The following is a 26,805-nucleotide window of genomic DNA, read 5'->3' on the forward strand; positions in this document are numbered from 1 at the left end:
AGTGTGGAGAGGTGGAGGGGCTGAGGAGTTTCCACACATACCTCACGGGTCTTCCTTGCTGAGGGAAGCCGAACCCAGCACAGCCTGCTGCTGGGCAACGGCTTTAGGGGACCCAGTCGATAACTTGAAGGGGACCTGGACAATGCACCGAGAGACATGCGAGCAGCTGCAAACAGAATCTGAGGGGCACTTTGAAACATCAGAAGCTGCGTGTGCTCTTTGGAGTTTGTCACAGGGAATGATGCCTACGTTAACTGCATAGTTATCTGCAATGTGTGCTCCTCCGGCACGGGTGTAGGCCTTCTCTTCTTATCCTCAGGTTGTCTCTGTAAAGCCCCAGACACATCTAGAAAGCAACAGACCCAAAATAGGACTCTAGATCTCCTTCCCCAAAACCTGTACCCTTACCCAGGCTTCCCCTCACAGTCCTGACACCATCACCCAGCCAGGTGCTCAGGCCAGAAACTCAGAGTCATCTTCAGATCTTCCATCATCCTCATTCCCTCTTCCCTGCTTGGTCCCCACCCTGTCCCACCTGCTTCTTTCCATTTCCAGAGCCACCACTATCTTTCCCTGCACTATCAGCTAAGCACCCCACCAGCTTCTTGTTTAATATCTACAATCCAGCTTCAAACAGCAGCTGGAGAAATCTTTCAGAACAAAGTAGGTCAGGTCACTGCTCAGCTTGAAACCCTTCCTTAACTTCCAGTGGGCTGGGAATATCGTCCACACTCTTCATTAAGCCCATGGTATCCTTATGTGCTCTGGCCTCTGCTCCTCCACCCCCAATGTGCTTCAGCTACACTCCAGAGCTCCCTTCTGCCTCAGGGCCTTTGCACCTGCTGTTTCCCTCTTCCCAGAACACCCTTCCTTGTCTCTTCATGTGCTTGGCTCCTTCTCATTTGGGGGCTTCAGCTTAAATATCATCTCAGAGAGGCCAGCCTTGATCTCTTTATTTCCCTATTTAAATGACTCCCTGGTCATTTCCTTCTCAGTTTTTTTTTTACCACAATCTGTAATTGTTTTACTTTTTTGTGATTTTACCTAAGAAAATGTTTAAGAGCTTTATTATAAGAATGTAAGCCCCATGAAGGCCTATTTTGGGGGCTCTGTCTTGTTCACCACTGTGTCCCCAGGGTTGAACCCCATAGCGGTCACTTTTTAACCAGTTTTTTAATCAGTTCAATTAATGAATGAAGAGACTGAACGGAATCTCTCCAGATATTACTGGCAAGAGTCTGCTGGGCAGAGTGGGCCGACGCAGATAGACAGGCTCCCCAGAGATGGGAGCCTTAATCTGGCTTGCTGCTGCCCGTGCCACCCACCTGTAGCTATGCAGCTCTAAGAAACAAATGCAGATTCAACTGTGGCAGTGTCTAGGTCCCGCCTGCCACTATCTGGAATTTGAATAGGCCCACCCCAGGGCTCCAGCTGAGAAATGACTGCTCCTGTGCAAATATAAACCCTCTACTCCTTAGATAAAGGGGCAGCAATCCTGTCCTTCAGCCCTGCAGACCCATGAGGAATGAAGCCCCCCTCGGTGCCTCTCCTCATGCGGAAATACTACACCCCAACTCTCGGGTTGCAGTGGAGTCCTGGAGCTCAGGCATCTGTGTAACCTTGGCAGTTCAGTCTTTCCCTTTGTACCTGTGGCCAGGGCACCACTCCTCCCTGGCACAGACCTAGCCCCTGCAACTCTCCACTTGAGGGACCTTTTGGCTTAATGATGTAACCCACTCCCCGCCTAGTCTGAGCCTCTGAGGACCAGTAGGAGGAAAAAGCCCATGAAGTTTGCTACAGAAAATCCCCAGGTACCAAGTCTTACTCTATCTGTAGCCCCATCCCATCCTGGGCTGCTGGAGCCAGCCCCCAGAGCCCTTGGCAGGATGCTGCTTGGAGCTGCACAGCTATGGGAACTAGCGGGAAGCGTCTGGAAGCTGCATTCCCCAGACAGCAACTCAACTGCTCCCTGGGCACCCGGAAAGCCCACGTCACCCATCTAATGAAACATGGCTCCCAAGGGGCCTGCAGTCTCCACAGAGGAGGAGGAGGGTACCGACTCTCAGACGAGTCTCAATTTCACAGCAACAGAGACGCGAGCACCAATGCGCTGAACCAGAAAACGAGAGTCTGGCAGGAGCTGCAGACACACCACGAGCGCCAGGGGATCGGAGATTAGGGCCCTTCAAAATCAATTTTGAATTCAAACTTTTAAATGTGTCCTCTAGACACAAGGAGGGGACCCTCCAGGCAGGCTTGGTCTAGCCAGCTGCTGGGTCCTGCTTGCTTCTCAAAGCAGCCAGGGCCCATCTGCTAGCCACTGGGCTGCGTGAGGGAGGGGAGGGCGAGGGAGCTGGGAGAAAGACCCCGGGAGCCGCAGGGACACGAGTGCCTTCGGCTCCTGTGGACCCAGCACGACCTTGGGGTACTTGCCTGAGGTGCCATCCTGGGGCTTCCTGTTGAGGCCTTGGGGGCTGCTCCCCTCTGCTTTGCAGACCCGGATGAAAAGAGCCGAAGGCAAGGCCCACGTGAGCTAGATCCCCATGCACCCCCAACCTGGCTGAGGAGGCTCATGGAGCCCCAGTGGATGAAGCTGTTAAGAACATGAGCTTTGGAGTCAGGCAGGCAGGGATTTGTATCCTAGAGCAGCCATGGGCTCCTAGGGAGAAGGTATTGGTTCAGAAGTGAATTTCCCTTCAAGAAACCTGGTGGGAGAAAGCCTGCTGGGAGGGTCTTGGAGTGCAGGCCCTGGGAAATGACAGTGGTCTGAAGCCCCCAGTGCAAAGGGAGAGAAAGCATCACAGGGTAGCCAGGCTGCTGGGAAGGCTGCTGTGGCCACAGGCTGCATGACCCGAGGCATGGTATCTGTGGCCAGGGAGCTGACAACCACGCTGCCTGCCACCTGTCAGACCACGTATGGCCTCCTGAGCACCATCCGGGCCCTGCCCGGTGAGGTGGATGGGGACACACGGGGCAGTGGGCCTCAGCAGGAAGCTGAGCAGAAGCAACGTATGGACCCCAAAGGGGGAAAGTGGTGGGGGTCGTGGGGGTATGATGAATTGGGAGATTGGGATGGACATGCATATACTAATATGTATAAAATGGATAACTCATAAGCACCTGCTGTATAAAAAAATAAAATAAAATTCAAAAACAATAAAAATAATTTTAAAAAGAAGGAAAGGGCCTCCCTGGTGGCACAGTGGTTGAGAGTCCGCCTGCCGATGCAGGGGATGCGGGTTCGTGCCCCGGTCTGGGAGGATCCCATATGCCGCGGAGCAGCTGGGCCCGTGAGCCATGGCCGCTGGGCCTGCGCGTCCGGAGCCTGTGCTCCGCAACGGGAGAGGCCACAACAGTGAGAGGCCCGCATACTGCAAAAAAAAAAAAAAAAAAAAAAAAAAAAAAGAAGGAAAAAAAAAAAAAAAACCAGAACAGACTGCTCCAGCCAAACCTAGGAGGAGGTCCCAGGGCCCGCAGGAGGAGGGCCTTGGGACGCCTGCAGGCAGAGGATGCTCCTGGCAGCCCCTGCTCCTGCCGGGGCTCCTGCTCAGCCACGTTGGTTCCTCTAAGTGTACGATCAGCCTACCGCTGATGCCTTCCCATCTCTGGGTGGGGAAGCTGGTCCACAACAAGCCTGTATGACCTCAGTGACTCACAGCCCCTGCCCCTCAGTTCTCCAAACCCGAGGCTAAACCCCCAACTGTAAGCCACACTCCCGAGACAGAAACACGATCGACTGTGAACCACTCTTCCTCTGAGAGGCACCAGGAAGATAGCCAAAGCCTTGGGCCTGCAGAGACCTCAAGGGGCCCCTTCTGGAATGAGCAGCCCTGGGAAAGGGCTGGGGTCACCAGACCACTTATGGGCGAGGGGGCAGGGACTCCCCAACCCCTCTCACCCCCTGGCTTGGGAGTGGGCTGTCAGCTCTGTAAGGAAATTACAACTTGGGCCTGAGTAATGCTCTTTTAGTTACAGCGTAAACTGCGGCAATAAAGCGTACCTGGGGAATGTTTAGAGGAAGCGCTAATGATTTCTTCCCCAGTGGTTAATAAATTCACTTCCAGATCAATTTGTTCGCGATAGAGCCCGGAGAGCGGAACCTGCGTGGCGGGCACAGCCGACTGTGTCTTTTTCAGTATAAATGATTTATTACGATGATTAGCGGCACATAAACAATTTAAAATACAACGCTAATTAGTTTGAGGAAGAAAGGAGGGGAAAAGCCACCCTGCCTCTCTCCCCATTATGTTCTACTTCCCTAAGTGTGTACTTTTTAATTAAATCCAAATGTCACAATAAATTTAAAGTGTTTTCTTACCATTTGGGTTAACTTAGGCAGTCATGCAAGCCCCCCTCTCAGGCAGCTGTGGGCTAGGCTGGGGGTGAGGACTGCTGGTGCCAGCAGGGCCTGTCTACAAGCTCTCCTGGAGACGGGAGGTTTTTGTGAGACCCCCTGGAAACCCCTCCTGGTTTCTGGCAGCCCCAGGCTGGAGAACACTGGCACAGCCCACTTTCTCTCACCTTCCCTCCCTAACACCGGCTCTGACCAGCCCAGAATCCAGCCGCTTCTCCTCAAAGGTCCCGCAGCACTCTTCACCCTCTTCCAGCGCTCCTCGGGTGTTCTATAACCTAACACCTTCTCCCTGCCCGGCATCGTGCTTGGCATTTCCTATATAACATCTTACCATGTTCCCCTTCCAGTGCTTTGAGTAATAATTACTGTTTCAATTTTGAGGATGGGGAAATTGAGGCTCAGAGAGGTGGAGCAACTTATCCAAAGTCACACAGGTAAAAGGGGACTTTTGCAAAGTCCTGATTCCTAGAGCACCATTCTGCCTCAGAGCCCACACCTTGCCACGTCTGGGCCCTGACTTCCCAGCACCCAGGATGGAGAATAGAACGTGATGGTTGCTCAGACAGGGATCTCCCTTGCATAATGCCCTGCTTTGCCCAGAGACACAGGTGAGACAGGAGTTCAGGCCAGGGACCTGAACTCTGATGAGTCTGGGTCCAAGTTCAGGCTCTGCCATTAACCCACAACGTAAACGCAGTCAAGTTCTTTAGCCTCTCTGAGCTTCAGCTTCCCCATCAGCAAAACTCGAGTAATAATACCCAAATTGTGGGGCCAAAGAAGCAAAGCAGCTAAAACAAGCGGAGGGCTTTGCAATCCTCGACACGCTATGTAAGTAGTAACTACTAACAAAAGTCCTTGAGGCGAGCAGGGATCCGTAAGAATCCCATTTCACTGATCAGAAAACTGAAGCCAGCAGGGGAAAGGACTTACCCAAGGTTCCACTGACCCTTAGGAGCCCGGGGGACCAGGCTGCAGGCAACCTCCTTTCCCAAAGCTCAGACAGCCAAGGATGGTTTCTCTCCTAAACACTCTTGTACTGTTTATTTAAAGTGAGAAACAAATATCCCTAAACATAGAATTACCATGACTCAGCAATTCCACTCCTAAACATATACCCAAGAAAAATGAAAACATATGTCCACACAAAAACTTGTATATGAATGTTCATAGCAGCATTATTCACAATAGCTAAAAAGGAGAAACAACTCAAATGCCCATAAACTGATGAATGGATAAATAAAATGCAGTATATACATATAATGGAATATTATTGGGCAATGAAAAGAAATGAAGTATTGAGACATGCTACAACATGGATGAACCTTGGAAACATTATGATAGGAAAGAAGTCAGCCACAAAGGACCACATATTGTGTGATTCCATTTATATGAAATATCCAGAACAGGCTAATCCATAGAGACAGAAAGTAAATTAGTGGTTGCCAGGGAGGAGGGGAATGGGGAGTGACTGCTAATGAATATGGAGTCTCTTTTTAGGGTGATGAAAATGTTCTTGAATTATATAATGGTGATGGTCACACAACTCTAAATATACTGAAAACCACTGAAATGCACATTTTTAAAAGGCTAATTTGGTGGCATGCAAATTATTCTCAATAAAGTTGTTATAAAGAAAGGCAAAACAAACAAACAACAAAACAAATATTCCTTTGAGAACAGGAGAAACCAGTTCATGAAAAATTAAGTCCTGGGGTCAGGAGAGGGGTCCTGGGAGGTCCAGCAGCCAGCCCTCAGAGAGGCCGGGCCCTGGTCACCCTACCTCACCCCAGCTACTTCATAGGGAAGGGCTCCAGAGCACCCTCTTGCTTCCCTCCCCAGCCCCTCCCATCCAGAAATCTGACTGTGCCCGCTCTTCCAGCCCTGCTCCTAGGCAACGCAGACCCTACTGGATCCATCACTCTTCTCTGACCCATTTGCTTCCACTACTACACTCGTGTTTTGTCTTCCTAGATCTCTCTTTGTTGAAATTTCTGCATCCTCCGAGGCCTATGCCCCACCTGCAAACTGGGCACACTCTTGGGGAGGGTCCCTGTTTTAGACCCCAAGCTTGTCCTACATTGGGTACCACAAGGTGCAGTAAAGAGTGATATCCTTTCCCAGGGCCTGAGAGCCCCGCTCAAGACAGGGTGTGCAAGCTAAGATCCAGGCCACATAGGCCAGGAAGGAAGGCAACAAGGCTGCCTTTGGGTCTAATGAAAACTGCTGGAGGGAGAGAGTTCAGTGCCCAGGCTAGGGCAGCACCCTTTGTGGCTAATCTGAGAGGGTGACTCAAGATGAAGCATGTGGCCGGCAGAGGGAGTCAGGCCTACGCTGTGGCAGGGTGCACCCAGCTGCCCCTGAATCTGGGGTCTGGACGGACACTATTGGGGTTTCTCTCCTCTTGAGGGAAAGAATCCAAAGCCTTCACCCTGGAAGGGAAGGCAGAGCACCTGGGAATGTGGGCCATGGGGAGGAGAGTGTGGCCAGTGTGGACTGGGCTGGGTGGCTCTCTAGGCCCTGGGCAGCCAGGCAGGAGCGGTGCTGTACAAAGATGCCCCGAGGGACAGTTCACTGCAGAGGCAGGGCTTTAGACTCAGCTCCCCACGGAAGTGCTCTTAGACACAGGTTCTGCTCTTCTCAGGCCAGTCCTACTCACATATATAATCAGGGGGCGGACTGTATTAGACACAGACAAGGGTAGGGAGACTTAGCTCTTTCCCAGAATCAGGAGCTTTCGTGGAAGCCAGTCTGAGAAAGAAAACCGGCCCGGAGCTGGGAAGGCCACGAAACATTTTACAGACAGATCACATGAGATCACAGGAGTTCGGAAGTGGGTAGCTGGGCAGGTCTGGACTTGCTGTTTCCCTGCCCTGGTGTGCTCCCGCCTGCCTCAGGCCTACAGGCTTTGGCTCACTCCTTTGGAGTCTGGAAAGCCAGGATCTTGGTCCAGTCACAGGGCAGCCACAGAAGAGGACGTGTAGGGGCCGCGGAAGCCTCAGGCCAAAGCTGGGCAGGGCCAGCAGGGGCCTCCGGGACAAGAGTGGGTGAGGACAGGCTTGCAGTCAGAGTCCGCCTTCCCTGGGGCTCAACTCCAGAAACTCAGGCCCTGCTGCCGGTAGCTGAGACGCTCTAGCCAAGATCTTGACCACCAGGAGACCTCAGAAGAGCCCCCCACATTCCCAAGGCCACAGCTCTAGTCATGCCCTCCACCATTTCTTTCCCGGACTTCAACTGCCTCCTCTCTGACCATCTGGACCCCCATCTGCATCCCCCCGCCGCTGCCCCAGGCCCAGACTGCAAGCTTGGAAGGAAGGAAACTGCAGGAAGGAGCAGGGGGCAGTCTGAGGCTGGAGGTCACACTACAGTGGTCACACTATAAAGCTCCAAAGGAAGAACACTTCCCTTCTACATCATGGCTGTTTTTAATTTTTATTTTCTGCCCCTAGTTTTATCCCCTCTAATTATTCTCCACAGAGTAGAAGTAGTATAATAATATATCTGGTCTTTGTTCCAGGTTCCTGGCACAGAGCTCCTAAAAACCTCGTAATTTCCTGAGTGCTAGGAGTATCTTTTGTTATTCATAAGGAGTCCCTTTTTTTTTTTTTTGCGGTATGTGGGCCTCTCACTGTTGTGGCCTCTCCCGTTGCGGAGCACAGGCTCTGGACGCGCAGGCTCAGCGGCCATGGCTCACGGGCCCAGCCGCTCCGCGGCATGTGGGATCCTCCCAGACCGGGGCACAAACCTGTGTCCCGTGCATCGGCGGGCGGACTCTCAAACACTGCGCCACCAGGGAAGCCCAGGAGTCCCTTTTGAGCACCTCTGAGTTTATGCTAATGAGGTGACTTAGGGTGAGGGCCCTAGGTAGCCTCAGGATGGGGCTGGTCACCAGAAAGACCAAATGATTAGAGGGTTAGAACTTTCTGCCTCACCCGCTCACTTCCAGGAAAGGACGGGAAGTGGCCAGTGATGAAGTTCTATACAAAGTCTTGAACAAGATTTGATAAGGTCTGGGTTGGTGAACGTGTCCACAAGTACCCCAACTCCACAGGAACAGACGCTGCTGCTGTGCTCGGGACCCTTCCAGACCTCACCCTATGTACACCTCTTCATCTACCTGTTCATTTGTATCCTTTATCATTTCCTTAGAGTAAACTGGTAAAAGTAAGGCAATGTTTCCCTGAGCTTTGTGAGCCATTCTAGGAAACTATCTCACCTGAGGAGGGGGTGAACCCCGATTTACAGTGTGTTGGCCAGAAGTACAGGTGACAACCTGGACTAGTGAATGGCCTCTGAAGTGGAAACAGTCTGGTGGGACTGAGCCCTTAACCTGTCATCTCTAGGTAGATAGTGTCAGAATCGAGTTAAATTTGTAGGACACACAGTAGGTGACCATTGAGAATTGGAGAATAGCTTGGTGGTGTCGAAAAACATTCCAGAGTAGCCCAAATGATCTTAATAAAATGGAAATGTGCCCTCTCTCTGGGATAAAGAAACTCTTATGATTCTCTCTGCTCTCCTCCCACCCTCCTTCACCTGTTACCTCATTCACTCACAGGTCACTCAACAAATATTTACTAAACATCTACTAGGGGCTAGCCCCTAACACTTATATGTTAATAAGAATTATATCAACATTGATGATTTTTCATCAAGAAAGTAGTTCTTAGGGAGCTTCATTAAGTCAGTTCAATGCCTTGATCAATTTTCTATTCACTAGAGTTAAACCATTTCTTCTTCTTTCTCCATTTTCATTGTATTGAAATTATTTTCATTGGGATAAATTATTTTTAAATTTTTAAGTGACTATTTGGTTTATGATCAGCTTTGGGCTCAAATCAAATCCTACAAATTAGAACTTCCATTGTTGCTGAGACTTCTTTTGTAGTAATTATTTCCACCAGAAAATATTTCCTGAGCCAACTTCAGCAGATAAATTTTATCAGGAAGATTTGATTCCTCTATCAATTTTTAGTCAATAACATATTTTGCCAGGTGCAGTCTTAGCTGTTGCCAGTTTTGCTTTGTGTTAATTATTTCAACCAACTTAAGTTTTTTCCTGGATCATTTTGTTCCTTTACATTTTCAGTAATACTAATGGGATGTTATTTTCGTTATATAAGGCATATTTTAGCACCGCTCTGATAAAGCATTCTGAGGATCAAAGAGTAGCGTGAACACATCCTCGGGGCAAAAAGGCAGGTCAAAACATCACACTCTGCACTTGGGCTGAGTACCAGGTCAGGACCTGGTGCCCGAGGTAGCCCTGCCCACTGCCCTCTGCTCCTCCGGAGCCCTAGCCCCTGCCAAGATGCCTGGCAGTTGGGAAACAGCTTCTGGCTGGGGTGAGAGCAGCCATCTGCAAGAGACAGCCTCTGATTGACAGGCAAAGAGATGGGGTTCAGCCCTGATGTCCCATCCCAGGTTGGATGCAGCCTCTGCTGGGCCCCAGACTTTTCTACTCAGAAAGTATCTCAGCTGAGATTTTAGCTGAGTATCTCAACGTCAGCTGAGAGAGGAAATAGATGCTTCTTGGTGCCTCAGTCCCCCCACCCCCCAACCATTGATAAAAGGAGATAATTGAGGGCTTCCCTGGTGGCGCAGTGGTTGAGAATCTGCCTGCCAATACAGGGGACACGGGTTCGAGCCCTGGTCTGGGAAGATCCCACATGCCGCGGAGCAACTAGCCTCGTGAGCCACAATTACTGAGCCTGCGCATCTGGAGCCTGTGCTCCGCAACAGGAGAGGCCGCGATAGTGAGAGGCCCGCGCACCGCCATGAGGAGTGGCCCCCACTTGCCTCAACTAGAGAAAGCCCTCCCACAGAAATGAAGAGCCAACACAGCCATAAATAAATAAATTAATTAATTTAAAAAAGAAAAAGGAGATAATTGACCAGGGTCCTCTCAGGTTTGAGGCTGTGACTTGCTCACTGGCCTCCAGGCTTTGGGCCTACTCCAAGGGTCCCCTCTGCCTCCTAGTTGAGGCTCTGCCTGGGAACAGCCAGGGATGGGACCGTCCACCTGGATTCAAATATGGCAAGACCAAGTATGGAGGGCCGGAGGCCACAAATGCTCTCACCTGAGATCTCTACTTCTCCTGACCCCAGGAGACCAAAGAAAGACACAGAAACGTCAACGGGGTGGGTTTTTTCTCCTGGCCTTGGCCTCACCCCACCCGTTCCCCACCCGTGGTCACGTCTCCATGCACAGTACCACTAGGCATCAAGCAGCCAGTGACCCTTGAAACATCAGTGGGAAAACGTAAACCCAGAGAGGAAAAGAGGCCTGCCCAGGGGCGTACTGGGACATTCCCAAGGAATGTGAGTTGGTGGCAGAGCCAGGCTGAGGGTGCATGAGTTCTGGTCCCAGCCCAAAGGAGAGCCTCCTTCAGCCCTGTTCCCATGTGAGGAACTGCTGAAGTGGCCTCTGCCCAGGCCACCTCAAAGACGCCGTCTCCACCTGGCCCGGCAACAGCCAGCGAGGGGTTGAGGCCCCCAGTCCAACAGCTGTGGGGAGGCTGGCTTAGGAAGGAAGCACCCTCACCTCCTCTGAGTCAGAAGAGAGGCCCTGGAGTAATGGATGGCCACTTTGCAAGCTTGCCCTCTCTGGGCATAACCTACTCCTCTGCAAAATGGGGCTAGTGTTTGATCTCCAGCCTCCCAAAGGTGCTGTGAAGATGAAATGAAAGGCTTTGAGACATCTGTGGCCTTCCCTGGGGTGAGGTGACGCAGGAAACAGAGGTACCAGGCCTCCCGATACCTTGGACACCTTGGGGCCTAAGATGCTGTTCCAGAGGCTGACCTCTCACAGTAGGCCAGTTCCTAAAATGGTCCTAATGATCCTCTGTTACACAGGGTCTTCATACCCTGTGTAACCCCCCTCCTCCCCCGCCACTTTCTTGAGTATGAGCTGGACCTAGAGACTTGCTCCCAAGGAAGAAAATACAGCAAAACTGATGGAATGTCACATCTGTGATTACATGTGTCACATCTTATAAAAGACTGTGACTTCTTGCTTGCTAGCAGACACTCTCCCTTGACGGCTTTAGGAAGCAAGCTGCCCTAATGGGGAAGCCCACGAGGTATGGAACCGAGGGCAGCCTCTGATCAGCCATCAGTGAGGAATGGAGGCCCTCAGTCCAGCAGCCCATGAGGAACAGAATCCCACCAACAACCACATGAGTGAGTTTGAAAGCTCACTCCCCCAGATGAAACTTCAGACGAGCCCCGGCCAGCGTGTTGATCATCGTCTGTGAGAGACCCTGAGCAGAGGACCCAGCTAAGCTGTACCTGGACTCCTGACCCACGGATGCTGTGAGATTAAAAAATGGGTGTTGCTTTAAGCTGCTAAATTGTGAAATAATTTGTTACACAGCAAGAGATAACTAATACACCACCACACTGGCATACACACACAGGACAGTAGGGACCTCTCTTCAGGCCAGAGAGACAGAGCTTGTGGACAGATCTCTGCCCTACGACCCCCGCTGCTGTGAGCTTCCTTCTGGAGCCCCATCCTTGCTGTGCAGTGTTGTAAGGAGAGGACAGGCTCCCTGCTCTCCACTGGGCAGACCCGGAAAGTGGGTGGAGCTGACCCACTTCCTCGTGGAGCCATCACCCTAGGTCCTCTCCAAAGAACAGTCCTGCCAGAGCTCTGAACCCCAGGCATGTCTGGAGCAAACGTTCCAAAGCACACCCGCATCCACTTTCTCCCTTGCTCCTCCTAAAACCCTAGGAAGGGTGGGGAGACCGCACCAACCATCTCTAAGACCAACAAGAGATGTGCTGGGTGAAGGCTCAACAGACCTGAAAGGTGTTCATGATCATACCCATTTTACCAGTAAGAATTACTATTCAGCTCACTATCTAGAATTATTCAGTGGCCGAGGAGGGATGTGAACCCAGGCTGTCTGACTCAAAGCCCGAGCCGGTTCCACTTGTTTTACAAATGGGAAAACTGAGAAACAGAGAGTTTAAGAATTCTTGATGGCACCCACAGGCAGCACCCCTCCCCCACCTCGCCCCGCCCCAAATCCTTCCTGGACAATCTGTCACCAAGGGATCAGGAATTGGAGTTTTTAAAGATTCAAGGGAGAGGAAAGACAGGATGGAGCGGGTGCTCGTGGGAGCCATCGGAGCCCAGACCAGAGCTGCTCCCACTTACCAGAGAAGAACCGGCCTCCCTCCCCTTCTCTATCAAGTCATTGTGCCAACCAGCAAAGTTGAATTATTAAAACTCCCTTCTGGGGTACCACATGGATTTTTCTCCACTGAGACTCAGAGCAGAGGGGTGGCCCCTCCTACCACACAATATTAAAATGTCAGGAGTTTAAGGCTTGTGTTGGTTGAGTCATAAGTTATCAGCACCCAGTGAGGGCCGACAGAATGCCTCCCTTAAATGATTAAGCAGAAAGGGTCAGACTGTAATATTTTGCTAAACCAAAGTACAGACACAGACAAAGATGTCATTTCAATATCTGAAACCAGCAAGTTTAATTTAAAATAAGAGCAAACCAATAAGCTCAGAACATAGCGGCGTATGAGAGGAAAATTATACTGAGAGAGGGAAAAAAGTGGAAGGACTTAAGAAATTTATAAAAGTAATCTCCAAGTGGAAATTAGAAATCAAGGCCTAGAAACAGAATAACACAAAAGAAATATTACTGTCCACTTTCTAAATCAATATAACACTGCTCCACGCTGGAATTACCATGGTAACTCAAGTAAAAAGAATCAAGCAATTCTTATTATTTCAAAATAAAATCACAGCCTGAAGCCTGGGTTTTATTACAACCACTGATAGATCGCTGGCTTGTATTTATCTGAAATATTGCTTTTCAATCAGCTGGTTTATGAATGTACACGGGCCTCTCACCAGCCCACCTACTGCCCTGCTTTGAGGCAAGGGGCTAACCAATGAATTGATTCTCGCCTGGCTGCATCTGCACGTATGTCCAGGTTTCAATCAGCTCTGGGAACCACAGAGCTTCACGCCCCTTCTAACCGATGGGTGGCTTTGCAGGACAGAGGAAAAGCCAGAGAAGGCAGCAGGGACTGACCTCACTGTGGTCCCCCTCCAGGCTCGCCCATGGAGGAACGGGCCAGGGCTCTGATGTCAGCCCCCAGCAAGTGCCCCAACAGCAAGCCTCCCTCACCCCCACCCCCAAGTCATCCTCTTGCTGGTTCCACCCCTCTCCCATGAGCTCCCCCTACCCCGAGTGTCCTTCTCCCTCATCCCCAAGGCTGCCAGCCACAACGGGGGAGCTGGGAGCGGGCAGAGCACAGAGGAGAGCAGACGGCCTGGGTTCCCAGCCCAGCCCTGGACTTGCGAGTTGTGAGACCTGCACACGGCACCACATCTCTACCTCTTCCCCTATCCACTCCCTTCGCAATGTGACTTTTCACCTCCTTCCTTCAAGGATAGAATCTGTTTCCCCATCCCTTGAACTTGGGCTGGGCTTGTGATTTATTTTGGCCAACAGAATGTAAAGTGACAACATCCCAGAGCCAAGCCTAGGTCTCAAGAAGACTTGCGTCCATTCTCTCTCCTGGACCTGCCTCCAGCCTGTGAACAATCTGGAAGAGCCTGCTGGATGATGAGGGACATAGTCTCGTTACCCCCAGCATCCAGTTTGATCAGCCATCTCCCAGGTATGAGTGAGTCTAGTAGAGACCCGAAAAACCGCTTAGCCAAGCCCAGCCTACATCACTGACCCACAGGTTCGAAAGCCAAATAGATGCTTGTTGTTTTGAGCCTCTGAGTTTTGGGGTGGTTATGTAGCAATAACTAACTGATACACATGCACAGTACAATGCTCACTTTTAACTAAGGGTTCACTGAAACAAGAATTGTTGGGTAAAGACTGAGAGGCCGAAGCCAAAGAGATCATCCGGTAGCTGTGTAGAGAGCACTGTCACTTCACATAGGCATGAGGCTTCCAGGCCTATCAAGTGTGTACATGGACATTAGGTGTCAGTTCGGTGTTGCTCCCATTGTAGGGATGTGAAAACTGAGGCTTAGGAAGTTGTCTGAAGTCACATAGTAGTCAGGTGGGACTAGAAGCCAGGTCTCCTGACTCATGCTAGCAGGCTACACCTGAAGACAGTAGGCCATTCAAGAAAGCCCACTTAGGAAGGGGCCGGAGGTAGAGCTAGGGGCCCAATCTGACCCGGTAGGCCTGCACTCTGGGGCATCTGCCTCGGCTACCTGGACCAGCCTGCTTACTCTTCTCTACCATCTGCTTTTAATTTGCCCCCAGTTATGTCAGCCACTGTAGGCTCCTGCCTTAGCCAGAACACAAAATAAACATACTCCAACCACTGAGAGATGAGCTTCTTGCTAGGTTGGGTGGATGTGACTCTGAGCAGGACCTGGAATGATCTGTAAGAGGCTTTGACCGCCTGTAGGCTCCTACAAGGCCAATCAAAGGGGAGAGGATGTGGCAAGGGGACAACATGAGCAATGGTATAGAGGCAAATGCCAGGTCTGCATGGGACACAGAACTAGAGTGGACATATTAGACCTGCCCAGCTTAGTGTGGCAGCAGGTCTCAGGCAGAATGTCAGGGTAGCAGAAGCTGGGCCCTCTGAAAGGAGGTAGATGGGATGGGAGAAGGGTGGTGGCAGATCAGAAAGAGCTGGGTGCAGAGTCCCGGATGAATGCAATCCAGCGGTGTGCGGACAGACAGCTCACAACTGATTCTCTGGGCAAAAAACCCTTGATCTGTAGTGTTTGCCAATTTCCGTGGTGTTCATACTTCCACCATGGCTGATGTCAAGCTACCCATGTGATAGCACTGAACGCAGAGCTGGGAAGAGATGTGCAAGATCAGCTCTTGCAAGCCAGTGCAAGTTGACTCCCCAGGTGTAGTCCTATCTTGAGTACAGACCTATCAGGAAAACTCACTCTAGCAGCACCACGAAAAGTTCAGCCTGAGGGGGGAAGGATGCCCTGTGTGCCTCAATGTCTTTCAACTTCAGGTAGGGCAGGCAGGCAGCAAGGGCTACAGGCCACATGCACCTCTGGGGCTTCTCCAGTCTGTGAAGGCTCAGGCCACGTTAGCAACCATCAACGCCTGCCAGGAGGACCTACATCTGAGGACAGAACCATGTGCCCTGGGCTGTCCGTAGGGCCATGAGTAGGATGCCCAGACACATGGCCTTGGTCCAACTGACATTTCTCCTCATCGGAGATTTCTACCATTCAGCCTTATCATGTTTTGGGTACAGGCAGAGGGCATGGAAGCCGGGCATGGAACACTGAAAGATGCAGAAGCTCTGGGCTCTAACTCCCTATATAACCCTGGGCAACTCTCTTGCCCACTTTGAGCCTCAACCATGCCCATATAAATGGAAGGGCTTGCAAAGAGTGATTTTGGAGCCTTCTTCCCATGGTGCTACCCGCCTTGGAAATCTGGAGAGTGGTTGAGTAGTGAGTCTACCCTGCTTCCTGGACAGTGATGACTGATGGCCATGATGGATAAACTAGAAGAAGGAGGGTTAGGACCCAGTGCCTGGCAGTGAGCAAGGCACTGAACTGGGCACAGGACTATTTCAGATCATACTGTGGCTGTGTAGAGAGCACTGTCACTTCACACACACATGGGGCTTCCTGGTTTATCAAGGGTGTACATGGACATTATCTCATTTAATCCTGTCAACAATCATGCCGGTTAGATGTGGTTGTTCTCACTGTAGAGAGGAGAAGGTACGGAGGCAAAGCACTCTCAGCACTGGGTGGGCACAGAACACAGAACTACAGTGGATGCGCTGGACCTGCACAGTTTAGCACTGCAGTAGCTAAACCAGTCCCAGTCCCATGGTACTTGCCACACTGGGGTACCCAGGTCCTTTGTTCTACTTTGCTCCCTAACTCCTTCCAGACTTCCTCATGTGTCTGATCGGGGTTCCTGGGAGGCCCTCTGGCCCCTGGAGATGGACCCCAACTACAGCTTTGGCCTCCTGGCTACATGCGGGCAGCTCTGCCCTGTGTCGATGCAGCTCTGGAGGGGGCCTGCATCTGCTGAGAACCCCAGCCTGGCTTGGGTCACTCCCCCATCAGCCTCTCCATCTCTGTCTTCTGCTCAGAAGGCCCAGCCAGGACTACTTCCCAGGTCCAGCAGCCTTGCTTGCCCCAGCAGCGCAGCTGCACTGAGGCTAAACCTCGTGTCTCCTTCGGCCACAGAAGGTCGGTCGCCAATGCTTGCTGGCAATCATCCATCTGTTCCAAGGGGGAGAGACCAAAATAGACCTCCCCTCGGTCCTACTCTCAGATAGGGCCTGCTGAGTGGTTCCTTAAATGGAAGTGGGTGGGGCAGCCGCCCCATCTGACTCTGGGACCTGGAGTTGGGTAGGAAATCAATCCTCAGGAGGGATGAGAGGCAGGCCCCGGCTCTAGAAAAATGAACATTTCCGTGTGCTAAAAGCATCATTGTGGGACGAGAGAGAGAGAGAGAGAGAGACACGCAGTTCAAGTGAGTGGCCAGGCCAGCACTGAGCCCCGGCATGGAAAGGGTGAAGCTTTTAGGCGAGCAGCGGCCAGTGATCTCAGCTTCCCCCAGTCCTAATGCTCCCAAAAGGCTCTCTCCCACTCCCTGTAATTGGGCATCAGTAGTTAATGCAGTATTGACTGCATTACACGCTCCCGTGCCTCCCCTTGCTAATGCCAATTGCATCACCTTGTACAGTCACTGGCTTGCTTAGCCAATAGCCGTTAAAAGCAATCCAAATCATGAATCATATGGGAAACTTTTAGCAAGACACTGCCACCCGAGGAGACAATTTACAGTTGAGTTAATCTGGGTACATTAGCGAGACACGGATTCTGGACGACAGACCAATTTATGTTGTTTCCCTGTCCCCCACCCCCACCCCCACCTTAGTTCTCTGCGTGGGCAAATGAATGGAAGAACAGGGAACAGACAGAAGCACCTGCTTTTTCACCCCAGGCTCTGGGAGCGGGTTGGGGAGACCCATCTTTACAGGCTCCCTGCCTGGCTGAGTTTAGGCAGGAAGGGGACATGGCTATACGTGCTGCTCAGGTTTTGTGATGCCTTGTTTCCCTGTAGTGAGGAGGTGGCTGCAGCCCGGGCTGGCCTGGTAGGTGCAGATGGAGACCTTCCTCTTCTAGGCATACAGGGGGTGCCAGGCCTGGTCCCTACCCTGCCAGCCTCACAAGGCCTTTACCAGCCCTCAGCAGGCAGCAGTGTCCACTGGGCTCTGCCGTCCTGCTGATGGGCTGGGACCTGTAGTGTGGAACAGCATCAGGGCCCACTCCCTGCCTTCCCCCCAGGGCTGTGGAGGTCCTGGCCACAGGAGAGGCCGCCAGTACCCTCTGTGGTCCAGAGCATGACGGGACATTCTGGGAGGTCCTGCTGGTCAGTACCCAAGCACAGCTGAGAGCCTGCCCTCGTGGATGAACTGAGTCAGCTGTGGACGCTGCACTCATAGTAGTCACTAACTACTGAAGATGCACTGTCTGGTCCTCCTCAGCCCAACTCCAATATCTTTAGGTGTTTTTAACTTATTAAAAATGCCCTAGGAATTATGTCTGATGTTTAGTTCCACAGCCTGCCTGCTGCTTCCTGTGGTCACGCCAGCCCTCCTGCTGGGCCTCTGCAGAGGCTGCTTACACCCGGACCTGTCCTTCTGCAGCATGCACATGGGGACACCCCTTGGGGGTGCCCTTGGCATCCTCCCCTGTCCCTCACAACCCAAGGCTCTCACAGTTCTTGGGGCTGCTCAGACCCTCTGCTGCCTGCCCCTGCTCAAGGGCCTTTTCTCCTACAGCGTGAGGGCTAATTTGACTCTCAGGACGCAAGGCTGTACTCCCCTTGCACCTCTGGGGCTGCAAGCCTCCCCGGAAAGCCCACAGCCTGGTGCCAGCCCAAGAGCAGGTGCCAGGGGAAGAAGGGCTGTTTCTCCAGGAAAGTTGGAGCTGGGCTTCCGTTGCTGACAGGCAGGCCCGACGACATGTAGAAAGGCAGGACCCTGAGTTCCAGTAAAGTGGAGCTGCCTAGGCCAAGAGCAAGCATCCAAATGAAAGCAATTAATCTTAAAACCTGAAGTTTAACCGTTTGCAAAACAGATCTCTCCTCTCCTCTCTGTGGTGGCCCTTCACTGCTCGACCTAATGGATTACTTTATTAATAATGCACTGTGCTTAAAAGCAAAAAAAAAAAAAAAAAATTTTTTTTTCTGACGATTCAATACTTCAGAAAGTCTCTTAAACCCGTTGCTACGGCAAAGCGATTGATATTTTATTATCTTTCAGAAGTGCAACATGAAAGCCCTGCAGCCCAGCAGAGCAAGAGCTTTGGTCCTCAGCAGCTGGCGGACCTGACTTCAACCAGAGGAGCCCCGGCCTCTTCCGACAAGATGCTGTCGGGTGGAGAAAAGGCATTGGGGGTGGTTAATAGGAGCCTGAGTTCACGCTGCAGCCAGACAAAGGGTGCAGTCCGCAGCCCTGAGGAACACACCCCTTGGGGGCCCTGGGGACCAGTGCTGACTCCCAGCCCAGACGGCCACCTGCTGGGAGGGCATAAGTGCAAGGAAGGATTTAGGCAGAAGGTGTGGGGGGAGGGGGAGTATATCCAGAGCCTTTCTCCCTCCCCCAACTGAAGGTACCACCCTCAAGGTTTCCTGGAACCAGGAGATGCTAGACTCCAATGGGGAGTGGAGGGTGGATTTTATGAGCAGAAAGGTTGCTTTTGGAAGACAGCTCTAGGCTGAGCAGGACAAGAATCAAATGGCTCCTCAGGACCTAAGCCAGCCTTCTTCCTTGTGCTGTGATGTGTCCCAGAGCTCAGTGACATCAACAGTACAAAGCACCATATGGTTTGGACTGGACAGGGTGGGGGACTTGCGGGGCAGTGCGAGCTCTCCTCCACAGGTCTGGTGAAGACTAGGGAAAATACATATGCCTAGGGTGTAGGCAGGAGATGGGCTAAAATGACCTCCAGAGAGCCATTCCCATTCAGTGCTCATCTGGAAACCTTTAGTATCACAAAGCCCGGGGCACTCTGGGTGCCTGCACAGAGTGCAAGACCCGAGGTGGTGCTGGTGGCGTCGTCTTATTGGCGGGAGACCAGTCTACCTGCCTGAGGCCGCCCACGTGCAGGGCCTGGGTCTCCTGGATTTCTGGCTTGGGCCTGGGGAGCCAAGCACGCTAAACAATCTCGGCTAAAGACATACCCTGATTTCCACAGTGGGAATTCCTCCAAACACCAAGGAAGGACCCTCTGCACTGGCTCCTCATTCTACCAAGAGGGAAAGTGAAGAGATGGGCATGACTGGTCCGAGATTACGCAGGGAGTTAGTGGAGAAAGGAGCTAAATCAAGGTCTCCTCCCTCCTTATCTGGCCTGACCCCAGACCCCTTCTTCTCTTTTTCAATCTGTACACAACTGCACCAGCCCAGCCCTCTGATGGCCCACATGGGGCTCCAGGGGAGGGGTCCATGAAGAGAGAAAAGCATACAGGAGATGAATGTCACACCCCAGCCAGACCCTGGACAATGGATTCTTTTGGCCAGAGCATTTAGTTCCCCCTCCCTCTCTTTCCACACTCACGCTGAGAAATGGCCTTGCGTGGCCCCGGCACATGCCACCCCCAGGCCAGATATTTTAAATGTCCCTCCCTGCTGGAGGTCTCAGAAGGTGGGAGCGGAGGTTAGGGGCATCAGCACATGGTGGCAGCAAAGTGAACATCCTGTGTGAACTTAAGTCACTTAACTTCAGATTTCACCGAGTGACCATGTCAGTAACACCACGGACCTGGAGGGCAAGAGGGCACAGACCTCTACTACTCACTAGTAGAGGTCAGAAGATGTCACTCTAAGAGGATTTCCGCTGACTCACTGAAAACCCACTTTCTCAGTTCCTTACCAGTAGAACCCAGGTAATGGCGTGGGTGCTAACAATTACATTCACATCTTCCTCCCGACAACACTAACAAACTTAACAAACCAGGTAACCCTCACCAGGCAGGAGGGCCTGGGACAGCCAGGGAACGGCCACTCTTGACCCTGAGGGCTGCCCTTGGGTCACAGGGCACCCCTGGTTTTACCCTCAAGGGGACTGGGTTCTCCAACCTCTCCTGCACATACCAGGACAATTACTGCAGGGCACTCCCAGTCAGGAAGGCTTTGGGGTGTGTGGGACCACCATGGGTCCCTCTGTTCTGACCTCTCGGGCGTAGCGAGGCTCCTGACCAGGACAAGTCCATGCCGCTCCGGCACTCGTGCTACTGGCCACGAGCGGGACACTTTCTTCCTCTGGGCCAAACTCCTGCCTCCGATTTCCAGAGACAGGGAGACAGTGGGAATCACAGGAGGCAACCCTTTTTCTCACCGAGCTTTCGGGCAGCTGTCTCCCCGAGGGTCTGGCCGGCCTTTCCCCTCGCCTGCCGGGCACCCGGCGGCCACCGTCTTTCCGCGCGCCCGCTCGCTTGCAAGCTCTGGAGTCCGATTTCCCGAAGCCACTGATTTGCTCGGCGCTCAGCGCCTCTCGGGTTACGCGGGCGGCGCGAGGCTGATGGCTGCGGTGAGAGGAGCAGCCGCAAAGACGAAAACGCTCTACGTGAACCGCCGCTGCGCCGAGATCGGAGGGCAGCCGGAGCCTCCACGCGGCCCCGCAGAGCATCACACGGCCGGCGCACAGCTCGCCCTCCCGCGGTTCGGTCCGGCCGGTCCCGGCCCCGGGGCCGCGCAGCCCGGGGCTCCCTCATCTCCCCACGCCAGTCCCACTCGGTCCTCCCCCCGCCCCAGGCTCCAGCCCCAGCCCCCTGCGGACCGCCCGCCCGGCAAGCCCGGCACAGCCCGGCACAGCCCGGCACAGCCCGGCACAGCCCGGCGTGTGCGCGCCGGTGTTCTGGCGTGTGTGTTCCCGCGCGCCGCGGCGGGGGGCGCGGGTGTGCGGGGTGTCGGGACCCCCGCCCGCCACCTACCGTCCTCCTTGTCCAGCACCATCATCTCGGGCGCTCCGTGTCCAGCCGCAGCTCGGCTCGGCCGGGAGAAGGGCGCCGGCTCCGGGCGCGCTTCGGCGGGGCGGCCGGTCCTCGGGCAGCGAGCGGGCTCTAATTACCGGCTTGCCCGGCTCTTAACCTAGATTGCACTCAGCTAGAATTACATTCAGGAGTGAAGCACTTCGCAGATACAAAAGCAGTCTCACCTACTTTTGTGCCTCAGAATTGCAAGGAACTATGAACTGCAATTTAGAGAGAGAGAGGGAGAGGGAGAGAGAAGGGGGAAGAGAGGATCAGAGCCGTTTCTTTGATTCTCACCTTCTAAATGGCTCAATTTGCCCAGTATAATCTGTCTTAATGTAATTGCATTTGATAGCTCATAACCCTGGCTCTGGCAACGACACAGCTTTCAGCCTCATAAAGTGTTTTCCCCTCGGATTTAATCTGAATCTCAATCTAAAATTATATTCAAAGAGATGGGGGAATCTCGGCGGCCGTCTCCCGCTGCCTTTCTCCCTCAATGTATGAGGTTTGCACTCCTGCTACTGAATAAATGCACACATTTCCCGAGGCCCCCCTCCCTCCCGGGTTAATGGGGAGTGGAGACGACGCGTCTGCCCGGCTCCGCAGCGCCGCCTGGAGGCCTGTCGGCCCCAACTCGGCGTGTGGCTCTGCTCAGGACCCAGGGTCCTCATCCCCAGTAAACTGCCTGGTGGACCACACCTGTCTGTCACTCCCACCCCTCAGCCTTGATTTTGCCCCCCTCCCACGGGGCAATCTTTCTCTGACCTTGTGCCCTCCCTTCCTACTTCCTCTGCTCGAGGTTTCTGGTTGCTTCCTGGATTGTTTGGCAAAATTAACCCTCTGCAGGGCACAAAGTTTCCCACTGTGTGTCCTACAGCAGCACCACCTTTACCCCAGAAGCCCCTCCCAAGAGCATCCTGATTCCATAGAGAATGGGATCCTGTCTCAACTTCTCTCTGAGCAAGCACAGCATGGCCTTAAAGGTTTTTTTCATTCCACAACTATTTATTGAGCATATACTATGCACCAAGCACTATTTTAAGGCCCTGGGGATATAGCAGCGAAAACAAAGATGCCTGCTATTGCAGAGTTGACAATTCTTGCTCTGTAACTCAGGAGGCAGGAAGGGAGACAGTGTCCATCTCCTCTCCCTCTGAACCCTGCTTCTCTCCCAGAGCCCTGGGTCTGGTGCCCAGGCTGCCTACTCCAGGAAGGCCACTCTTCACTATCGAGCACTATTTTCTTGACAGTACAGAGTTCCAGGAGGGCATGAAAATCTTAATGGCTTTTCTCCCACAGTCGCTTCGGAGGACTAGACCCAGGCAAGGAGAAGGAAGCTAGAGTCCCTGGAGGGGCAAAGGGCCACCAGTTGAGACTTCATCCCATCTCTGCCTATTACCAACAGTGGACCTTAGCAAGTCATTTTCTCTCCCCAGGCCTCAGTTTCCCTGTTTGTGAAGTGGGAGACCTGTTCTGCTATCTCCAAGGTTGCTGTGGGGATCAGAGGAGATAATGCACGTGAATGTGCTTTCTGAACGGTGGCACCCCAGACAATGGAAGGGGACATAGTTGGTACAAAGGAGACTTGGAGGCCAGGTCATGCCCCTTAAGCCCTGGGAGGCCCCAGTGCAGGGTGCCTGACTGGGGAGGGGGATGGGGGAGTGGTGCTGCAGCCTATGGTCCTCTATTGTAGGCAGGAAAGTCAAGCTTTGAGAAAACAGAACAGAGGCTGCTTCTAATGAGCTGCTTCATCCGCAGCTCAGAGAGTTTCGCTTTCCCCTTCATCTTGAATACTTAATCCTAATAGTCCTTGAGTATATTTGATGTTAAATATATCACTTTGCTCAGACTCACCATCCCTCAGGACTGTGAGCTTGATCTCTCCCCTGTCACTGCAGTTGAACGGTACCCTGAGGGTCTGAGGGACGCTTCGGCACTGCTGCCGCCGGCACGTTTAGTGCCAGCCCCTCACCCCAGCCTGAGTGAGGGGGCCAGTCAGTGTAGCAAGCACAGGGCCTGACAGGCTGGCAAGGGGTAGCTTCTTGCTGTAGACACCTCTGTGCTACCTGGAGGTATTCACTCCACAAGGGCTGCAGCCCTACTCCTGACCTCCAGGGCTGCTTCTCCTGACTTTCAGGGTCTGGCCCTGACCCACACACCTGGACTCCATTATCTGGGGCCACTTGCTCACTCTTTCATCCATGTGTTGCGCTCAGGACTCCGTCCCAACACCAGCTCTCCCCAGCCCCCAGGGTGCCCAGTTAGCAGCCACACAGCCAGCCTCCCTCTAGGGAGTCAGGCGCCTTGCATGCCACCCCAGGGACTGGTGCAGCCTTGGGGTACTGAGCAGGGGATTGGTGCCGTGTGTGAAGGGCTGGCTGCTTGTGCCCACAGACAGCTCTCTCTGCAGCCCCAGTGGTGAGCACTGAGTTCCCACACTCACCTGGAGAAGTGCCTCTGCAGAGGCCTCCTGCTTCACAGAGCTACCCAGCAAGCCTTGGACAGTTTGGGTGGCTTGAGCTCCCAGCCAGGAAGAGGCCTGCTGGGTTTACAAACCCAGACACGAGCCTGGTTCATCCAGTGGCCTCCCTCTCAGCTTATGGGTAATTGCTGTGCAGGCAGGTAACTCCCGCGCCCATGCTCACTCCAAGCCTCCAGGTCCAGGGGCACGCCCACAACACCAGGGTGCAGTCCTTGGATCCCCTGGGGCTGGGGGAGGTTGTCTGCACCTGACACATGCCACAGGTGATGAGCGTGTACTCTCACTTCCATACTGCCAAGAGTGCTCCAAAATGCCCTTGAAATGCCTCTGGGGACGGCAGGGGGAGGCCAGTTGATCAGTCCCCTAGATTACAGTGAGGGAAGAGGGGGTGTTCCTGGCTGCTTTACAAAGTTCTGGGCAGGTCCTAGCAGTTTGTCGTTGTACCTGACAGTAAAGTCCTGAGGAAGGATTCCTGCATCGGGGTTGGGGGTTGGGGGGGAGGTTGGAGACTTGGTGCCCGAGGGCCCAGGCAGACCAGATATTCCAGAACTCTTCAGTAGAGCCTGTCAGATGTGCCTCAGCCTGAGGGCCCTGCTCCCAACACAGTGCAGCTGTCTCCAAGATGGGGTTACAAGCTGGCCTCACAGATGACACTGTGAGATGGAGTGAGATGTATTTGGAGTGACAAAGGCCATTTCCCTGTGGCCGCCACAGTTGACAGGACAGGGTGAATCTACAGACTTTGCAGAACAATCAGGATGCCTGCTGGCCAAGTTCAGATGCCCTGCCCTGCCCTGTCCCCTACTCACACAAAAGCAGCCCATGCACAGAGATTTGCAACCAGCTAGAGTGGAGAAGTACATCGTTGGCAAACTTTTCCTCTTTTGGTTTCTGGAAGCCCTGGACAGGCCTTCTAGGAAGCTGCAGTTATAACTTATTAGGCTTTGTGGGTGCCTAGGCAGAATCTGCACTCCAGAAAACAAGTCTCCTCACTCACTTGATGAAGTCCAATCCACCCCTGCACAACAGCACAGAGAAGGTTGTCGATATAGGCTGTTGACCAAATGTCCTAGTTTGCCCTGGGACTGAGGGGTTTCCAGGATCCAGGACTGTCAGTGATAAAACAGGGAAGGTCCTGGGCAAACCAGGACAGTTAATCACCCTAGTGGGATGTGGTAGGGTGGGACAAGGGACTAGTGGGGCCGGAGAGAAAGGCCAGGCAGCCAGACCCTTCCCTGCAGACCAGCAGCTGCCTCCCAACCCCAAATTTCCCAGCCTCCTGCCTCAGGGCTCCATCTCCTGGGCACCAAAGAACTGCCCTAGCAACTGGCAATGCTCCTTGGGCCAGCAGCACTGTGAGTCCTCCTGAGAGACTGGCAGTTAGAATGGGAAGGGTGTGAGTTGGATCCAAGGGTGGTCCAGATTTTGGGAGAGCCAAGCTTCCTTATGCAACTGGGGCGGCGGGGGGGGGGTTTAAGAAAGGAACAGTAGATCACTAATACAAATTACAACAGAAGGACTCTGAAGCTTAACATTCATTAGCTTCAAGGTGAATCCGGCCCTGATATCTTGGATATATGGCTCATCCACGGGCCCTAGCCAGCGGAGCACCTCCCAACACGCTGGACTGGGGGAGCTGATGGTGAGCGTCCTCCCCAGCCCTGCCAGGGGTGAAGCAATGTCACCCATCCTTCAGCTATGAAGTTCCAGACCTGAGGGACCCCAGGACAGTGCCGGGTTCTCTGGGCATCCCCCTGGGGGAGCCGTTCCGCAGTTGGTGCAGAAGGGGTCGGGCGTGCAGATACCCAAGTGGAAGGTGGGGAGACCGGGGCCAGCGGGCACTGCGGGGAAGCCCGCGGCGCGGATCGGAGAGGCGCTCCTGTGTCTGCGAGGCGACAAGAGCCAGTGAGAAAGTTCCCGGCCCGAGCGTGCGGGGCTGGCGGGCTCGTGGTGGCCCGTGTGACTTCCTAATCCCCCTGAGAAGCCTCGGGGGCTGAGTCCGGCACCCCAACACACACCCGCGCGCACCTCCACCGCCCGGCTTCCGGGAAGCAGCCCAGCGGCCCGAGGCAGCCGGGAGCCGGGGGCGCTGCCGCCGCGCCGGGTGGCCTCGGCCGGGCCCGCGTCGCCGCCCCAACCCTGCGGCCCGCGGGTCCCCGGGTACCTACCGTCCTCCTGGTCCAACACCATGGTTCCCACCCCGGGCCGAGGACGCGGAGGGGCGGGCGGCTCGGACTCCGCCGCCGCCCGCCTGCGCTGCTCCAGTCGGCCCCGCGCGGGCTCCGCGCCCGGCTAGCGCTGCCGCGGACGGGGGCGGACGGACGGAGGCGGACGGACGGGCGCCGGGAGCTGAGCCCAGCGGACAGGGAGCTCGCGCGGGCGGGCGCAACCCGGGGGCGGGGCGGGGCGGGGCGGGGCGGGGCTGGGGCGCGTCCGCCGGGCCGGGATCGCCGAGCCGATCCGGCAGCCGCTTGCCCGAGCCGGGCCGCCGCCGCCGCCGCCGCGCGCCCTTCTCTGCGCGCTGACAGCGCTCGCGCAGCCGAGTGAAGCCTGCGTTTCCCAGGGCCCCTCAGATTCCCCTGTTAATTAAATCAATTCATTATGCTCAGATCTGATTAGCGGCCCTTCCCCCCTTTGAATCAATTATTCAATACACAAACATAATTGCTTGGGCCAGAGGTGCACGCCATTAGCTTATTTAACTCCAAGGACACTAATTACCCGCAGGGCACGGGAACTTTTCTCATTAATTCTGACAAAACACAAAAGCACAGCCAGAGTGTGTGTGTGTGTGTGTGTGTGTGTGTGTGTGTGTGTGTGTGTGATCACATGCCGGAGTGTGGGCTGTGTGGGGTGGTGAGCCACTGTGTGAGCTTCAGCTGGGACTTGGGGGTGGCGGAATGTGTGTGATTTCGGGTGGGAGTGTGTGGGGTGTCGTTTTGAGTCTGTGACCCTGTCCTTGTGAGTGTGGGACTCCACGTGTGCGAC

The 26,805-nt window shown here is 53.7% G+C and overlaps 1 protein-coding gene across 2 annotated transcripts in view; it reads right to left on the bottom strand.

The window, feature by feature from the left end:
- The window catches only part of LMO1 (LIM domain only 1), a 40,873-nt gene extending 14,778 nt beyond the window's left edge, over nucleotides 1-26,095 (bottom strand). The window contains exons 1-2 of one of the 2 annotated variants that reach the window (XM_060104258.1): nucleotides 25,986-26,095; nucleotides 21,294-21,553 (exon numbers count right to left, since the gene is read on the bottom strand). In XM_060104258.1, the coding sequence (XP_059960241.1) occupies nucleotides 21,294-21,318 (25 nt within the window). In that variant the 5' untranslated portion in view covers nucleotides 21,319-21,553; nucleotides 25,986-26,095. The remainder of the gene's footprint in view (nucleotides 1-21,293; nucleotides 21,554-25,985) is intronic. The other variant, XM_060104259.1, reaches the window with a different exon arrangement.
- Between the last annotated feature and the right edge of the window lie 710 nt (nucleotides 26,096-26,805).

The sequence above is a fragment of the Mesoplodon densirostris genome, chromosome 7, assembly GCF_025265405.1.
Source record: "Mesoplodon densirostris isolate mMesDen1 chromosome 7, mMesDen1 primary haplotype, whole genome shotgun sequence".
Lineage (NCBI taxonomy): Eukaryota > Metazoa > Chordata > Mammalia > Artiodactyla > Ziphiidae > Mesoplodon > Mesoplodon densirostris.